Here is a 16,764-nt window from a genome sequence, read left to right as displayed (position 1 = left end):
GTAGTTCCAACCCCCCTGCCATGGGCAGGGACATCTCCCACTAGACCAGGTTGCTCAGAGCCCCATCCAGCCTGGTCTTAAAAACTTCCAGGGATGGGGCTTCCACCACCCCTCTGGGCAACCTGTTCCAGTGTCTCACCACTCTCATGGTGAAGAACTTCTTCCTAATGTCCAGTCTGAATCGTCCCATCTCTAGTTTTAATCCATTCCCTTTAGGCCTACCATTACCTGACATCCTAAAGAGTCCCTCACCAGCTTTCCTGTAGGCCCCCTTAAGATACTGGTAGGCCACTACAAGGTCTCCTCGGAGCCACCTTCTCTCTATACTGAACACCCCAACTCTCTCAGTCTGTCCTCATAGGAGAGGTGCTCCAGCCCTCTGATCATCCTCGTGACCCTTCTCTGGACACATTCCAGCACATCCATATCTCTCTTGTAGTAGGGGCTCCAGAACCGGATGCAGTACTCCAGGTGGAATCTCAACTAGAGTGGAGTAGAGGGGGAGAATCACCTCCTTTCACCTGCTGGCCACGCTTCTGATGCGGCCCAGGATATGATTGGCTTTCTGGGCTGCTAGTGCACACTGATGGCTCATGTTGAGCCTGTTGTCTACCAGCACCCCCAAGTCCTTTTCTTCATGGCTGCTCTCAAGCCAGTCACTGCCCAGCCTATATCAGTGCTTGGGATTGCCCTGACCCAGATGGAGGACCTTGCACTTGGTCTTGTTGAACTTCATGAGGTTTGCATGGGCCCACCTCTCCAGCCTGTCAAGGTCCCTCTGGATGGCATCCCTTCCCTCCAGCGCATCAGCTGCCCCACACAGCTAGGTGGTGTCAGCAAACTTGCTGAGGGTGCACTCTATGCCACTGTCCATGTCACTTAAGCTATTGTATTTTACTAGTGACATACCTTGAACCGTATGAAAGTTTTATTTCTTGCTTGTTTATATAAAAGTTTAAACTCTCCAATTAATGTATTCAATGTGTTAGTATTTCTCCTTTGGTCTTCCATAAGTTAGATTTGTATATCACCACATGACAGACAAACAAAACTTAAGGAAAATGAACAAAAAAAACCCCCTCTGTGTTATTACCTGTTTCAATTTCCCAAACATAAACTGAATCATCTTCACACCCAACAATTAGCAGATTTTCAACAGGGTCAAATTTTATCTTCTTCACAGGAAACAGATGCTTTCTGGCATGTAAGAGACACACTCTCTTCTGAAGGTGTAGGATTGCTACTGAGTGATCACTGCACACACAGCACACTATGCTGTGATCTTTTAACTGCAAAACAGAAAAGTTCAGTTTCAACACTGTAACCATAGTCATAACCACATCATTTTAACAAGCCTGGTAAGAGTTGTCCAGTGATTACTTTCCCAGAACATAATCATTTTAGAAAATGATGTTTTATTTCAGCCTACATCTCCAACTTGTTTTTAACAGGCTAGCTGTACAATTGATCTTCTGACAGGAACATATATAATCTCCTCTGATTTTTCAATTAAAAAAAATTTAAATATCATTTATTCATAATACTTTGCCTGTCGAAGCATTGATTATATATCCAAATATACAGTACCAGTTGTCCTAGAAGAGAATTTAGTAAAAGATTACCTTAAATCAAACTGCTGTTTGTGTGATATAAAATTACATCAGGTATTGTGACACAAAAGCCAAAGGTAATGTATTTCTAACGAAAAATTGGGTATGTTACAATTTCATTTCACACTGTATGGATCTGATTCTGCAAAACTTTCCATTCCTGCAAGTAAGCTTTGGTGATACAGGAAGGAATTCACTCTATGGAAAAATTCAACCATGTAAAGAGAACTGAAACACAATCCAAGCAGACATTAAATCCTACCACATACTTTACAGAAAAAAGGGCTAGAGAGCACCTTACAAGCATTAAGAATTTATGCCATTGCAAAACATCTTTTGGACTACTTATTGGTGGCACACAAGTGAACTCTGAGTCAACCATAAATATCAAAATATGTCTTCACAGGCTTTTTAAGAAGAAAAAGATTAAATCCTAGCCCCACAGAATACAATGGGGACAGAATGTTCAACAAAATTTCATAGAGTGTTCAGTACTTAAATTCAATCTTATTCCAGATTTTTAGTTCAAAATCCACTTAAAACCATATGAAATTGTTCAAAATGTCAAAACACAAAAGCATACAGGCAAAGGACCACAAGGATGCATCAGGAACCAAAATCAAACATACAAATTTAGATTAAAATACTATTTGTCCAAATATTTTCTTACTATCGTCAAACCCCTAGTCTTACTAATTACACTTTTTAACTTTAGAAGTTAGGACATAACCAGATTAACATTTAGATTGACAGCCATGATATTAAAAATGGTGAATAGAACGTTAAGAGCTTAAGTTTAATATGTCACTGGTTTAAGATCATTTTTTATCACTGAAATTACAAGCTAACAAGAAATCAACCCCCTGAAAGTAAAAGCAAGTTTCAAATAAGACAGTTAAATGTATGTAAATTAAGGATAAAGTGCTGCAGGATAAAAGTATTACCAGATAGTTTTTTTTCTCATATATATATATATACACACACACACACACACGTATATGGAGATACTTTTCTTTTTTTTGAGACATCATTTATTATACTTTTACATACTTTGTAGTTTTCTGGAGATCGCAAGAGCTCTGTCACTGGGCCAGACTGCAGACTAAATTGGTGTAAGATGTCTCCAGTAAATATATCCCAGCATATCACGATAGAATCCTGGCCCCCTGATAACAGCCAGCTTGGATCAAATCTTACTGATTTATCATGTGGATAAAGTAAACAAGTGACTCTGCTACTATGACCATTCAGAACCTTATAAGGTAGATTATCTGAAACAAAATAGTACATAAATTATCCATGTTCTTTAAGAATAGACATTCCATATTTTACAGTACATTTGCTAAAAGTCAAGAGATTCAAAAGACTAAATACAACAATCTTTTACGTGGGATCAAAGAATTTTGGATGTGTTCCTAAAAGGGATGACAAAGGCCTGCGCTCTGAGCTTCATCTACTGAGATGTACCTTTTTTATTCCTTCAACAGAATGATCTTTTAGAGGGAAAATGACAAAAAAGACTACTGCCTATATCGTGACATCCCATATCTCACTTCCAGGTGACTCCATCCCCACAGCCATTCCAGGACCCCTAACAGTGCAAAGCACCTTGGCAGTACTAAGATGTGATCTGACAGATCAGCTAGAGAAGTAGAAAGATCATAATCTTTAATTTTCCTCATCCAATCCCTAGCCATCACCCCTATTTTTCTGAGACTTTTTACAGGAATCGCTGGAGGGGATGTCAGAAGTATGCAGTCTTTCGTGCTTGACTGAGATGAATTTGGACAAAATTGTCAAAACTTACCTTTCAAAGATACGTTCTCTAAAAGTCTTGCTCTTGCCGTTTTTAAACCTAGCATTACAAAAATTTTCCCATTTTCACATCCACACACGAGCTTATCAAGACTGGGTATGTATACAGAGGAACTGACAACTGCACTTTCGATTCCATCTTTAGATGAACAAAGATGATCAATAATGCCCTCTGACATTGAATGGTATTTATCAAAATTATCTTGAAGAGTCCATGTTGCTGTAATTGGGATCTCTAAGGGGTGGGAGAAGAGAGCCAAGAATTTTTAGATTTTTTTTTTTATTCAAAACAAAATAAAAACACACACAAAGCAAAATACACATTTTTATCTCTTCATCGCTTCCCCTAACTTACCCTTTCTGCAGCCTAGCAATGGAAAGCCAGCAGTTGCTATTCCAACACTAGATCACATCTCACTAAATCCTTTCTTTTATACCTCCCTATGAACAACCATAAGCGGGACCAAGTAAATTTTCATGACATTTGGTAGAGAAGCTTTTATTGGCAGATGGTAAAGAAATAGGAACATTTATTTGTTCAGTTCCATGAATAATTTCTAGACAGTTACTTTGTTAGTGTCTTGCTCCTTCTAAATACAGGCAATCATCATGCAATGAATGAGCATCACTTTCTAGTGTGAAGGTATTTTCATGAGAATTCAAGTTTTCATGAAAATTGACTTGAAGACATAATTAAAAAGATGGTATCAAGAGCACAGAATTGCCAAACCTTTTGGCGAACCATCAAATGTTGACACAGGGACATCAGGAACGTGCCACAAAGTGATCCTTCCTGAAGCTTCACCAGAAAAAAGAACCTTATAGAAAGGCTCCTTTCTTTCATTCATAAAACCCATGACAAAAGGAAAACTCTGCCAAAAACAAAAATAAATCAATATTCTGATACGAAAGAGCTGATAAAATAATGTAATAATTAATTGCAAATTCAAAGGTTTTTGGTTTGTTTTTTTTTTTTTAAACATCAAAAGCTCTGGAAATATAAGGCAAATAATGGTTGAACCCTCACCTGCCACTAAGTTCTGCACAGATCAGGTCTACTCTGCCTGGCGCAAGCCCCTTAAAAATCACCTCTGCTTTGTCAGTATCCTTGGTTAAGCCTACAGCCCAAATAGAAAAGTGGAATGGGAGGGAACTCCCTAGGTTTACTGTCTCTAAATGGAGACTCTATTAACAGTATCACCAACATATAAAAAAATGACAGCATAAATACCAAGATCAGGCTGAAAAAAGTGCAATGAAACATTTATAATCTTCACAACAAACTAAATTCTGTAAGCTTCAATCATGAAGCTTAAATTACTACAAATAATGAAAGGTAAGAATTATGCTTTTACACAGATAGGTAATAGCCTATAACACCATCATTCAGTCATCTGGAAAAAGTTAGATATTAAAGAGGTGTAATATCATTGATAAACAGACTTGCTGACATTTACCTAGCTTCATTTAGTCAATGCTAAAACTTACTGTGGTATACTTATCTCAGACAAACACCATGTTTTTATTCTCCCATGAAGACAAGAAGTCTGTAGGTTTTCTTGGTCTGCATGTATAACACCACAGATAATTCTCTATCACTACACCAGTAACACCCAAACTACGTGATAATCTACTGGCGACTTCCCAAGAACAGCCTGTTTAGTTGTTACATAGGCTTCATTCCCAAGTGTCAATTAAAAACAGGTGAGGTGTCTACGGGGAAGCTTCTAGTGGCTCAAAACCCTCACAAAAGTCAAGAAAATCAGTAATCTCCAGGTATGTCTACATTAATATGTTTGAGTTTTCACCAGGTGTGTACTTCGGAAGTGAACGCTTAGGTTTGTGTTGTGGAGCTGTCTTGGAGCACCAAACCAGGATTCTTTTTGCATGGAAGTAAACAGGGAGATGTGTGCAGGAGTGCACACACACAAAGAAAACCCACACCAAAAAACCCCAAAAGCACACCCTGTACTGTAGATAGTGTGGGTGAAACATCATCAGCACAAACTGTTTCGTTCTACCCATCACCTTTACTTAGGTAGTGTAGACACAGCTTGACTCTGTTTGCTCCTTCAAAATATTTTAATAACATCCCCATATGTTGGATATATTTTATTTACAACATTGACGTTTGGGAGTAAATTCCACAATAAGCAACTGTACTGTAATGTGGTTCACTTTATAATCTAAGAATAGAAATCAAAACGGATAATCACACAGGCAGTTTTGTTGTCTCACAAATCAGCTATAAAAATCATTCAAGTAGTGAGGTAAATATTAGAGCAGAAATATTAGAAAAGGGCAGGGGACATTATTTTCAAAAAAGCATACATTGGGGGGAAACAAATATGAGCTTCCTACCACCACTGTAACCCTATTTGCTAAGCCACATGTTTTGGCTATTTCTTTTCCCTCACGATATGTGACCTTTTGGCATCCTTCAGCAGTTATCCTATCTGATTTTAGATCACAGCATTTGGGGGAAAAGCTGAATGGCTTGTGCTATTGCCCTTCAACTGAAAATTAAATCTGTCAGGCTTTGCAAGAGCATGCAACAAAAATACTTTCTAAGAGTCTGTAGTTGTCAACAGAAAGAAAAAAGAACACTAGAAAACCTCACATAGGTATATATTTGACAGTGTTTGTAGTCAGGTACAAATAAAAATATGTCTCTCGCATATCTTCAGAAACTGTTTAAAGACCTGCTTGAGTTCTCTTGCAAATACACATCAAATAAACTAATGCAACTGCAGGCATGAATTAAATACATGTCTTCCAACAAATGCTATTTCATAAACAGTATTAGCAACACAACAGCAACAAAACCAGAACAAAAGCTACATAGAAAAAGCTGTTATTTGTTTTGCTTCAGCTTTTGCCAAGTAAGAACTCCCTGCCACAGATTATTTTTCTTTTTACTACTTCCTAATTCTAATTAATTTTCTACTTTTTAAGTCAACTTTTTTTTCCTCACCTATTTCTTTGTGGTCACACAAAGCACTAGTCAAAAGTGAGTCAAGATGCAGGTTTTCATAGTCCACTTGAGCTACTTTGTCTAAGCAGTGACTTCTAAATTTGAAATTGGTGTGACATGCTCTGCTAAATGTGAATTCTCAATCAGAAGTGTAAAGATCACCTACTTTTTTAGATTCCTCTTTTCTTAAACACAGAGGCTTCTTCAAGCAGAGACCACAGTTCTGAAGAGAGTCACTTGTGTATAATTTTATGCACCGTGGGTACTGTCAGTCTGCTCACAGTGTAAGAAAGTTAGGCATGTGATTATGCCTCTGAAGGCTCAAGATAACAGTATTCTGGATAAAATGTCACAGATTCAAACCCCATCAATTTAGGGTGGATACACATGGGAAAAACCTATTTATGTAGTTACACTGAAACATGCATTTATTTCTTAATAAAACAACTAATCAACTTGCTTACATTTTGCTTGTGGGTTGGTTGTTTTTGTTTGGTTTTTTTTTTTTCTTTTTACAGATATAAAATGAAAAGCTTCTAAAGCTATTCTAGAATAACTTCAACTTAAAAAAAGACCTCCTTTTTTGCCAAAAGTAGAAAAAAAACCATCATCACTTCAACAATTAGCCTATCTACAGCTGAAAACACAGGATTCCCCCCCCACCCCCCGTGAAATAAGTAAATATTGCCAGAATTTAAGACAAAAATATACTATGAGCATCTCCAAGTTTCTAAGTAAAAATTTTAAAATGAAGAAGTAAGTCTTACTCATTGTTTCCATAGAACAATTAAATCTGCTGATGAATTCAACAATTTTTTAGGGATTATTCGGATAATTACAAACAAATAACAAACGAACTTTTGAAGTTCACTGTAAACCTCTATGAAATTACCTTATTTTCCTTCACACCAGTAAAGCAGAGTAAGTGAGGATAAACAGTTTCTTTCAGCACCTTCCCATCAGCAGGATATATGCTTTTAGAAAGTCCACTGCATAATTTGGAGAAAAAAAAAAAGCTTTTGAAAGTCATATTTTCTAGAAAGCAGAACAGTAACATCCAAGATTCACAAGTTCAATTAAAAGTTACCGAATAAGTAATTACAAGCGACTTTTTGAAATCACAGCACCAGCTGCCCAAGTTCTACATGGCTAATCTTATTCCTGTGTCCCCTGCTGTGTCAAACAAAGACCGAGGGCTGTCAAACTCAGCGTAAACCTTTGAGTGCCAAAGTGGTTTTGTTCTGGTTTTTGATCATTTGCAACATGCAGAGATTTTCCATAATAAACCTCCCAAAGTTCATCTTGTACCTGAACTTTTTGTGTGAATTTCCCATCTGAGCCCACCTGTTTAGCAGCTGGTAGATGTAACTGTGGCCATCTTCTGTCCAGATGATAAGTCTGTAAGCTGCTAGTACTTCTCCACCAGCAAAGCAATGACCACTTTTACAGAACTCAGTACAAAGCAAGGAGAAATCACAATAATCATAGACCTAAGCTCAGAAAAACAAAATATAAACAAACAGTATTGGAACATTTATTTTAATTCAAGGTCGTTTGGGGCAATGGATCAATAAGTAGAACACTAGCTTGACTCTGTAGTCTGACTACCTCTTTTAAAACCAAAGCAGTTTTCATACTATCAAACTAGTGCAAAGTCAGAATCAAACCATATCATTTTGAAGAAAAAGAAACTGACAATTAAAAAAAGCAGCATTATAGCCTTCTGTTATATTAGGGAATTTTTGGATAGGATTTACTTTGCTTTGCCTTGCATTCATAATTAATATTTGCTGGACTATTAATTTCTTATAGAGAGGTAGGTAATGAATTTAGCACATAAATAAGACATTTAAGATTGATAAAAGCTATAAATTCTTCTGTCTGTATTCTCTAAAAGATGATCTGCTGGCATAATCACAGCACACGTCTTAAAGGAGATTCTTCTTATCTTTCTTTGGGGAGTAGTAGAGATTTTTCTTTTTCATAAATTAATTGAAAGCAAAGAACATATAATCCCCTTTTCTTGCAAGAATTCTTCTCTCCCATTTCTAGAGCTAGTCAAAAATTATATGACTTGTTTGCTTCCTCTGACCTTCCCATTTTAAGCCAAAACAGGATATGACTACGGCAACCTAGGATATTGTCTGCTTGTTCACATTCCTAGTGGCCTCATGGAGAGAATATTCATAGCCACATTTTTATAATATATTCCAGCAGTATGAGGAAATAGATTCCAGAATGAGAATTTCTACAAATTATCTGTAGCTAATTTCTATTCATTAGCTTATTTCTAGCTCATTTGCTCTATATTTTCACTACTAGAGTAGGGGGTTAAGTAGCCACTGTAAACATACATGTGAATCTCTATGTTATATATCACACACCTTTTTAATTAAGCATTAAGATTATTATATCATCTTTTATTTTAAAGCTGTATATTCATTGAAACATAGAAGTTAAAAATCTAACATATGCATATTTAACACTACTACAAGCAGTAAAATAAGTACTCAAAAGCATAATGGAGATATTACAAGAAATGGTCACCTCTTGTGGGAAAACACAGAAATTATCAGAAAACAATTCATGTTACACAGACTTTTCCATTAAAAGCCTACCTATTCTATAAATGGAATTTCTTTATAAATGCTTTTGTACAGACTTTTTAAAATAGCCTAAAAGAAAACTCAAGGATATACCTAAGTTAACTGTGAATAATACGGTTGTAGGGTATGTGAAATTTCCACCCCCCGTCTTCCTCCGCCAACAGCGGTGGTGTTTGGATCAGGTACATATGTTGCACTCATAGCTCAGGATTATTTTAAGAAGAACGTTTATGATACTGGGGAAAATAAATACAGAATTTTTTACAATAAAGTTCAGTTTAACTGAACTTAAACTGGTTTTCTGCACCTTTGTCTCCTTTTGAAATGCACTGTGGAAAGGAATATAATACACCCTAGTGCTCTAAAACTGACTAATACTTAAAGTAATCCCCTTTCTACCCAGCCAATTTCATGTTAAATTTTCAAAGTAGAAATACATTAGTAAAAAATAAACAATTCATCTCAGCCAGGCAGTTAAGATAAGCAGAGGAGGGATATGGCACATAGTTATATCTGACAATTAATGAATGCTTTTTCTTTAAGCTCAGGAGAAAAACAAGAATCTGCATGCAAAAATCACATTAGCTTTTCAAAATTATTAAAAAAATTAAAAAGCAAGTATAATGCTCAATAATGTACCTGCCAGCATGTGGAAGACACAACTAGAAGGAGCCTTTCTGTGTAAGAACAAAACCGTACAGCCCGACAATTTCTATAGTCCAGAGATTTTGATTCCTTCTCACACACGCTTTGTCTCTCCTTTATAATACAGAGGAAAAGAGCCATAAGATTTATTTTAGATATCCGAGCTTTTATTTTTAGGATAGAAACAAACCACTGACACTGGCTTTGTTAACATGTACTTCCAAAACGCAAAGATAGGAAGACAGCAGGGTTCACAAGTATGATGTAAACAGAAGATATTCAGCATGGCTCAGACCTTGGTCTCACTTAAAGAAGTGATAATGAATATGGAAAAGGACTAAAGGCAGGTCATAGATAGCATCTGCTGTAATGAATATCTGCTAAATATTCTTCATTCAAAAAAATAGCTACATCAACCCATAAACCGACAGTATCAGATTCAGAACGGCTGAAGAATATTCTGCTTTGCCACTCATTCTTGGCGCAACCAGGACAGTCCGAGAACTATGGTGTTGTCATTTGTCTTCTTTGACCTTAACACCACCAAAAGTTAGTGGTAAAGTATTAATTTTCTTAGCTTTGTATTGCTGAGTGTATTGAAGGTTTAAAAAAATTAATCTGTATTTTCACCCTTTTTGTGTTAATATCAGACTTATCAAGGCCATCATGCTCAAAATAATTAATAAAAATAATTCCAATATAATAATTGATTAAATCACTGAAAACTGATGTTTTCTATTTTGAAAGATACCACCAGTAACAAAACCTCTCAAAGAAGGGTTATGCTGGTCATAGAACCATAGCTATCAAACTGCAAACCATTCTCTCATTACGCCTTGCAGCTCAAATTAATTCCAATGATATTTATTAAAATACTACTATTTAACATATGAAGTAGCTGGGTTGTCAATAATTCTGCACTGCTACCTTCACAAAAGCAGGCCACAGGCAGTAAAAGGGTGGCACCATACCATATATGCTTCTCTGATGTCTGTAATCAGTTGTTACATTGCCCAGAATTTCTATAGCATGACAGTATATTTTTGCACTAGGAATGCTGAAAAGACACCCCACCCCAAAACATTGCTGATAAACCAAAAACATATCACAAAAACACTGGTATGGTATCGAACTTGACACTCTCTCCTGCAGGGCCTGATTCTTCCCCATTAACAATTTGCAGTTTGTGGCATAAAGCAGTAATGTATTACGGACGTTCAGAGAAGACTGTTGACATTTTGCCATTTCTGTTGATGATTCATAGTACTTAGCTGTAATATCGAAGTCCCTTTGTGAATCTATCTCTTGGATTTTAATTCAAACACCAAACGTTGTATTCCAATTCTAATACTTGTGCATGTCAAGTGACAGCTGCTGAGAATATTAACACAGAAAAGCTGCACAGAATAAGCAAGTTTGAAGATGGAGAAATAGGGCACTTGACACAACAAGAATCTTTTCTTGTGGGAGGCAGACAGAGGAAAACAAAGTCTAAAGGACCATTTTTGAAGAAAATAACAAGGGTGAAGAGGGAGTACAAAGGCCGATTTTGAAGAGCTTTGAGTTTAAAGGAAGGAGTAAAGGGGTTGAAAGAATGGAGTGACATTATCAGGACAGAAGGAAAGCATTACAATTTCACCATCATAGAATATAGAAGGACATGAAGACTGGGAAAAAGACATTGCAGTTGTCAAGGCAAGAGCTGTCCAATGGCCCAACTAATTTTAAATAGCAATATGAGGGTGTTTTCAGAATTTTGTGACAAAATTAATCTATTTTGTTTAATACATATCTAGAAAATTCTAACTTATTCATATTATGCTTCAACATATCCTTTAGTTGAGAAATTACTACATTCATGTTATCATTCAAACCACTGTTTCACACCTCATACAAACTGACCTGTATGCTATTCAAAGACGAAGACAGGTCCCACACCTTAAGAACTCCAGTTACAGACACTGCAACCAATGAGTCTTCTGTGAAAAGTTAACAGCGAGATAGTCAACTTGAAACCAAGTTCAAACAGTGCCTAACACCAAAACAGAACCTTGACATTGACAATGGTGTTCTACACAGCACTAAAACAAGTATTCTGCAGGACAGTGTTTAGATAAAATATTAAATTTACACAAAAATAACTAATTGGCCTACAGAAATACCAAACATGCAAGTGAATAGTGAATAATCATTTTGTCCAATGAGATATATTTCAGGAGAAGGCATAGAATAGTGGATTTATGACCTTGTTTTCCCTGATATTACAAAATTACTTTGTACTTGTATCCAAGAAAAGAGCTGCTTACATCCAGTCCAGAGGTTGCTTGTTTTTCTCTTTAAGAAACATATTAAATGAAACATGACCAACATTAGGAATATTAAAAACACCTTCTTAGGTGCTGTCAATGAAATGTTAACATCTTGTACATAACAGCTCTGTAAAATACAATTAGATCATTAAATCTAGTAGGATTGTACTATCTATACAGAAATATTTTACCACAATTTAATTGGCCTACATAAATACACCTACAATGTATACCTTGAATTCTTGCAGAGTGTACAATACACATACAATATATCCAATCAGAAGACTGAGATGATGATAAAGTGTGAAGAACACCCAAAGTCTTAGCATCAATAATAAGAACATCTTGATATTCTCCACAACAAAGAAGCCAGCCTTCACCTGTCATTCGGAACGAACAATGGTAATACTGTAGAAATAAAAAGAAGAGAGCCAGCAGAGCTACACAAATGTGCATGGATATTCTTCACATTAAGCATGTCATACTTGGAATTGTAATCAACACTTGTAGCATTACTAAAGATCTAACGCATATATGAGACCATACACAATTTTGCTAGTGACAAGCACTTCACATTCATTTATAACAATTTAATAAAGGCATACAGCTTAGCAAGAGGCATTTCGTACCAAAAGCTGCATCTGCCATGCCTAAATATTAGGATTTTTGGAAGCAACCAAGGTGTTAATTTTCATTACAAATTCCTAAACAGTCTGGGACTTGTTTCTCTGAGAAACCTCATCTCACTCCAAACATTTGAGAAAGTTCATGGAAATACATAAGAGATTCATGTCGAATTTTCCATTATTTTTTCAGGAAGAATTTCTACTCCATGAGATATTCTTCATTATGATACTAGATACCCTAGTGTTCAGAAGATGCACTCTTTCTCAACAATCACATAAGGAAAAGAAAAAACAGACACATAGCAAAGTACTAAGAACAGAGACAACAAAGGTACAGAGTGACTATAAAGATTTCTTTTTTGCTAGGTGTTTTATATATGTAAGGATATTTGCATTTTATGTAATATCTGTCAACAATTGTACACATAATTTCTATAAATGTATAAGCAGCCACCTCAAATGGAATCTACAAGTAAATAGTAGCCTTAAAGTAAAGGAAACAATCATGTAGTCAGAGGAAAATATCAGGCAGAACCACAAAATTGTGCCTCATTTACCACAACTTCTCTCTACAGTCAGTTTTGCTTAGATAATAATTCTTGGTCGATCAGTTAACTAATTGAAGTCTGAAAACAAAAGAAGCATCAATAACTGGGAATAGGATAAGTATTACCACAGATGTTACGAATGATCAGAGGCAGAAATGCTTAGCAGTAGGAACCGTTTGTAATTATTGTTAGTCTTAAATTAGGCTTGAACTGGAAGATTTGTACAGTCAGTCCTCTGAGAAAATCCCACACTGGTTAAGATCCACAAATGGTTAAGAGTTGACCCTGATGTTAAACTTCATTTCAAATGGCAAATATTCAGTTTGCACTGCTTGACATCTGCCATTTATAGCTGAATCATCTAAGCTGAACAAAAGGAACCTACTAAACCACATAGGTTAGTAATGTAATTAAAACCTGCTAAAACATTAACTAAAAATAAAGCAACAATTTTAAATTGGATGTTATCAAAATCAGCGTGCACTAAACCTCCACGACAATAACATTCTGCAGGAAATTATAACCTCTCAGGTCCTATTATGCCACAAGCAGTCATTCCCCACAGAACACCATCACCACCTACCACAAAACAAAAAACCATCTCAATAAAAAAAAAGCCACCCCCCAAAAAAACCCTCAGAAAAAAAAATCAGTTTATCATAAATATCTGAAGGTTGCATTTTAAGAATATTTTTCACCTTCTAGTGACATCTAGTCTTTTTCCTAAGAAAGTTTTCCTGTTAGATGTTCCTATTTTCCTTTAGCCATCCTGCCCAAGTTGTAGAACAAAAAACATTATCTAGTCAAAATTAGACTTGGCTTACTTCTCCTAATAGAGGAGAATAACAAGTAGGAGAAGTATTTACTTCTCCTACTTGAAGTATAAGAATAAAGATTTTGCCTCTGATCTCCACAAAAATCTTTACAATACAGATCTGTCTACTTCTCTGCAGAACTCCTCCCTAGTTTTAACCATTAAAATCTAATTAAGCAATATCACAAAGCAGACCATACCACACCTCTATTATAATTGAGGCATTGTATTGTGTGTATATACACAGAAATGTAAAAACAACATATGTGTATATGTTTAAAACATATACACAAATAAAAATTATAAAATGACTTCTTAACAATCTATGCTTTTATATACGCACATATATATGTAAAAGCATAGATTATTATGAAATTATTCTTCTATAATTTTTATTTAGTAATTTACCCAAGCTTTTTCTCTTCCCTTTATCATTAACAACTGTGTGTGAATTCATCATGTCAACCTAAACAGTATCATGAAAAACACTGTTTCTTCTGGATTCTGAATTTGGCCATAGTTTGAGTCACATGAGGTATCAGACTCCCATCATTTGGAGGCTTAGTTCCACCCCATACTTCCTCACTGAAGAAAAACACCATTTTAATTAACCTAGGAGCCCTGAGCTCTTCTACTAATATATCCAGAAATAAGCCATCTCTCTGAATCAAATCCATAGATGCTGAGCTCCTCAATCATATACACACATGTATTTCAAACATACCCTCACACTCCAACGTTTAGATAAAGTTCAAAGCAGACACCTGAAATTATCTGAAGCAATATTTAAAGCCTCTGAAAGTAAGCAAACTGTCCCGAGTTCTGCAATGAAAGAAAGTGTATTTTTGGAAGTGTGGCAGGGCAGTCTTTTGGAGGTCAGCAGTTAGGCATCAAAACCTTTCAAATGCTTAAAACTAAGATCTTCATCAGACTGTCTCACAATATTTGGCTAGATTGCTTGTACTTCTGAAATATGACATCAAAAAGCCAACATCAAACTTGAAGTTTCCATGCGATTTTAACACAGGACAAGAGTAAAGATTAAGACAGGTTTCACTTTGCTACCTGGTGCCCAAATTTTAGAATAAATTAATTGATACTGCATTCCAGACATCTGCAGCTTAAAAAGAATCAGTTTGATTTGAATAAGGAGTTCAGAGGAACTTAAGAGTCTCAGTTCTTTTCTTAGAAGGAAATCAGAAAAGGAAAGATAACAGATATAAAGATACATATATTGCAACAGGGTTTTTTCCTCCTGTTAAGTTTGTTATGAGCTACACATTTAAAATTGTATGCTTCTCAAGAAGATCATGTTAATAAAGCAAAACTTCTAACAAACAGATGTAGTCCATGAAAAGTTGCTATACTTACATAGATTGCTGTATGCCTATAAGGAAGCTTTGCGTTCTCAATGCACTGTCCACTAGTGACATTCCAAACACACATCTCCCTGCCAAAGATAACTTCATATTATTCTCTGTCATTTCCACTCAATTGGCTGCAATAATTTTGTGCCACCAAGTTTTTCTTTAGTGCTGTACTTAAGTGCAGTCTGGTCGTTTATGTGGCTTTTTGTTACAAATTACTGGGTAAGAAAATGTTGCGGTCATTAGCAGGGGATGACATACAGTATCTGTTTCTTTTTGTTTTGGTAATTACACCCTGCTGCCTTGCAGCAAACCTGACTTTAAGGCCAACTCTGGTCTACAACAAATTGTAGGTATACTGCCATTACAGCTCGTCAACGCGTCACTGTAACTATCTGTCGTTGGAACTACATCCTCCTGAAAATGATTCATTTCACTGAACTTAAACCACACGTTTTGAAAAACACAATGCATCTTCTGCCGCATCAGACTTCAGTTCTTGAGAGGAACCGCAACTTCTGTTAAGAAGAAACAGTGCCACCATGAGGCTATTCCTGAAATCTCTTCTTGATACAGCACTCGCCTCTTGACAACCTAAATCTGCGCAACATTCTAGCTACACCTAATTACAAGCGGAATGAATGTTTGAGAAAGACGTGTTAGCCAGTCTTCCTCATCTAGACATTATTCAACATGCTATGGGACTAGAGTACAACACAAACAACCAAATGAAATGTTGTAAATGAGATTGTATGAGGTATGTTGTCATAACTCAGCAATTGAATGTTAAACTTTGATGCTTTTAGATTTTATTTAAACAGCAAGCATTATTTCCACAGTTGAAACAATAATTTTACATTTTCTGAAATTACGTTCTAAGACATTTTCTGTATAAGAACACAATGGGAAAAATAATTTATTATATCAGAAATAGTACTTAGTGATTTACATTTTAATGTACACACTTTCACATTTTATGATAATCTAAAAATATTATTTATATATTTCAGCTGAGCAAGAGCACTGAAATCTATACATCTGTAGTGTAGCATCAGAGTTAGTAGCCCAAGAGTCCTATCTTAAACAGAATGCTCATGCTGTTTATTAAACATTTTGAGGTAGTAAATTTCTCCTTGTTTATATCAGAATGACAACTACAATAACACAGCTAAAGCAGCAAATCTCATACATACAAGCATGCACAAATGAGAATATAACTTCGTCTTCTGCATGTCGCACTTAAATTACTGTCTGTACTAAGAAGGAGTGACTGATACCACATGTTGATAAACCTGTCCTACAACATATGCTATATACATGCACAGAACATCAGTGAGAACTTACGAATCATTATGGATTATAGATTTCCATATTAGAAGTACAAAAATACTGTTCAATACTCATCTTTCTGGGATAAGTCAGTTATACAAACACTTAAGAGATTCTGAAG

At 35.8% G+C, this 16,764-nt stretch overlaps 1 protein-coding gene across 3 annotated transcripts in view; it reads right to left on the bottom strand.

Moving 5' to 3' along the window:
- Nucleotides 1–16,764, bottom strand: part of WDR72 (WD repeat domain 72) — a 124,029-nt gene that overhangs the window by 94,169 nt on the left and 13,096 nt on the right. For all 3 annotated transcript variants that reach the window (XM_063347147.1, XM_063347146.1, XM_063347148.1), the window contains 10 exons: nt 15,319–15,397; nt 12,193–12,367; nt 11,553–11,629; nt 9,645–9,764; nt 7,744–7,889; nt 7,292–7,388; nt 4,156–4,297; nt 3,418–3,660; nt 2,661–2,881; nt 1,094–1,289 (listed from right to left, as the gene is read on the bottom strand). In XM_063347147.1, the coding sequence (XP_063203217.1) occupies nt 1,094–1,289; nt 2,661–2,881; nt 3,418–3,660; nt 4,156–4,297; nt 7,292–7,388; nt 7,744–7,889; nt 9,645–9,764; nt 11,553–11,629; nt 12,193–12,367; nt 15,319–15,397 (1,496 nt within the window). The remainder of the gene's footprint in view (nt 1–1,093; nt 1,290–2,660; nt 2,882–3,417; nt 3,661–4,155; nt 4,298–7,291; nt 7,389–7,743; nt 7,890–9,644; nt 9,765–11,552; nt 11,630–12,192; nt 12,368–15,318; nt 15,398–16,764) is intronic.

Source organism: Chroicocephalus ridibundus, chromosome 9, assembly GCF_963924245.1.
Source record: "Chroicocephalus ridibundus chromosome 9, bChrRid1.1, whole genome shotgun sequence".
In the NCBI taxonomy this organism is placed as follows: Eukaryota; Metazoa; Chordata; class Aves; order Charadriiformes; family Laridae; genus Chroicocephalus; species Chroicocephalus ridibundus.
The sequence above is the reverse complement of the archived record's forward strand: the minus strand, read 5'-3'. Positions and strand labels throughout refer to the sequence as shown.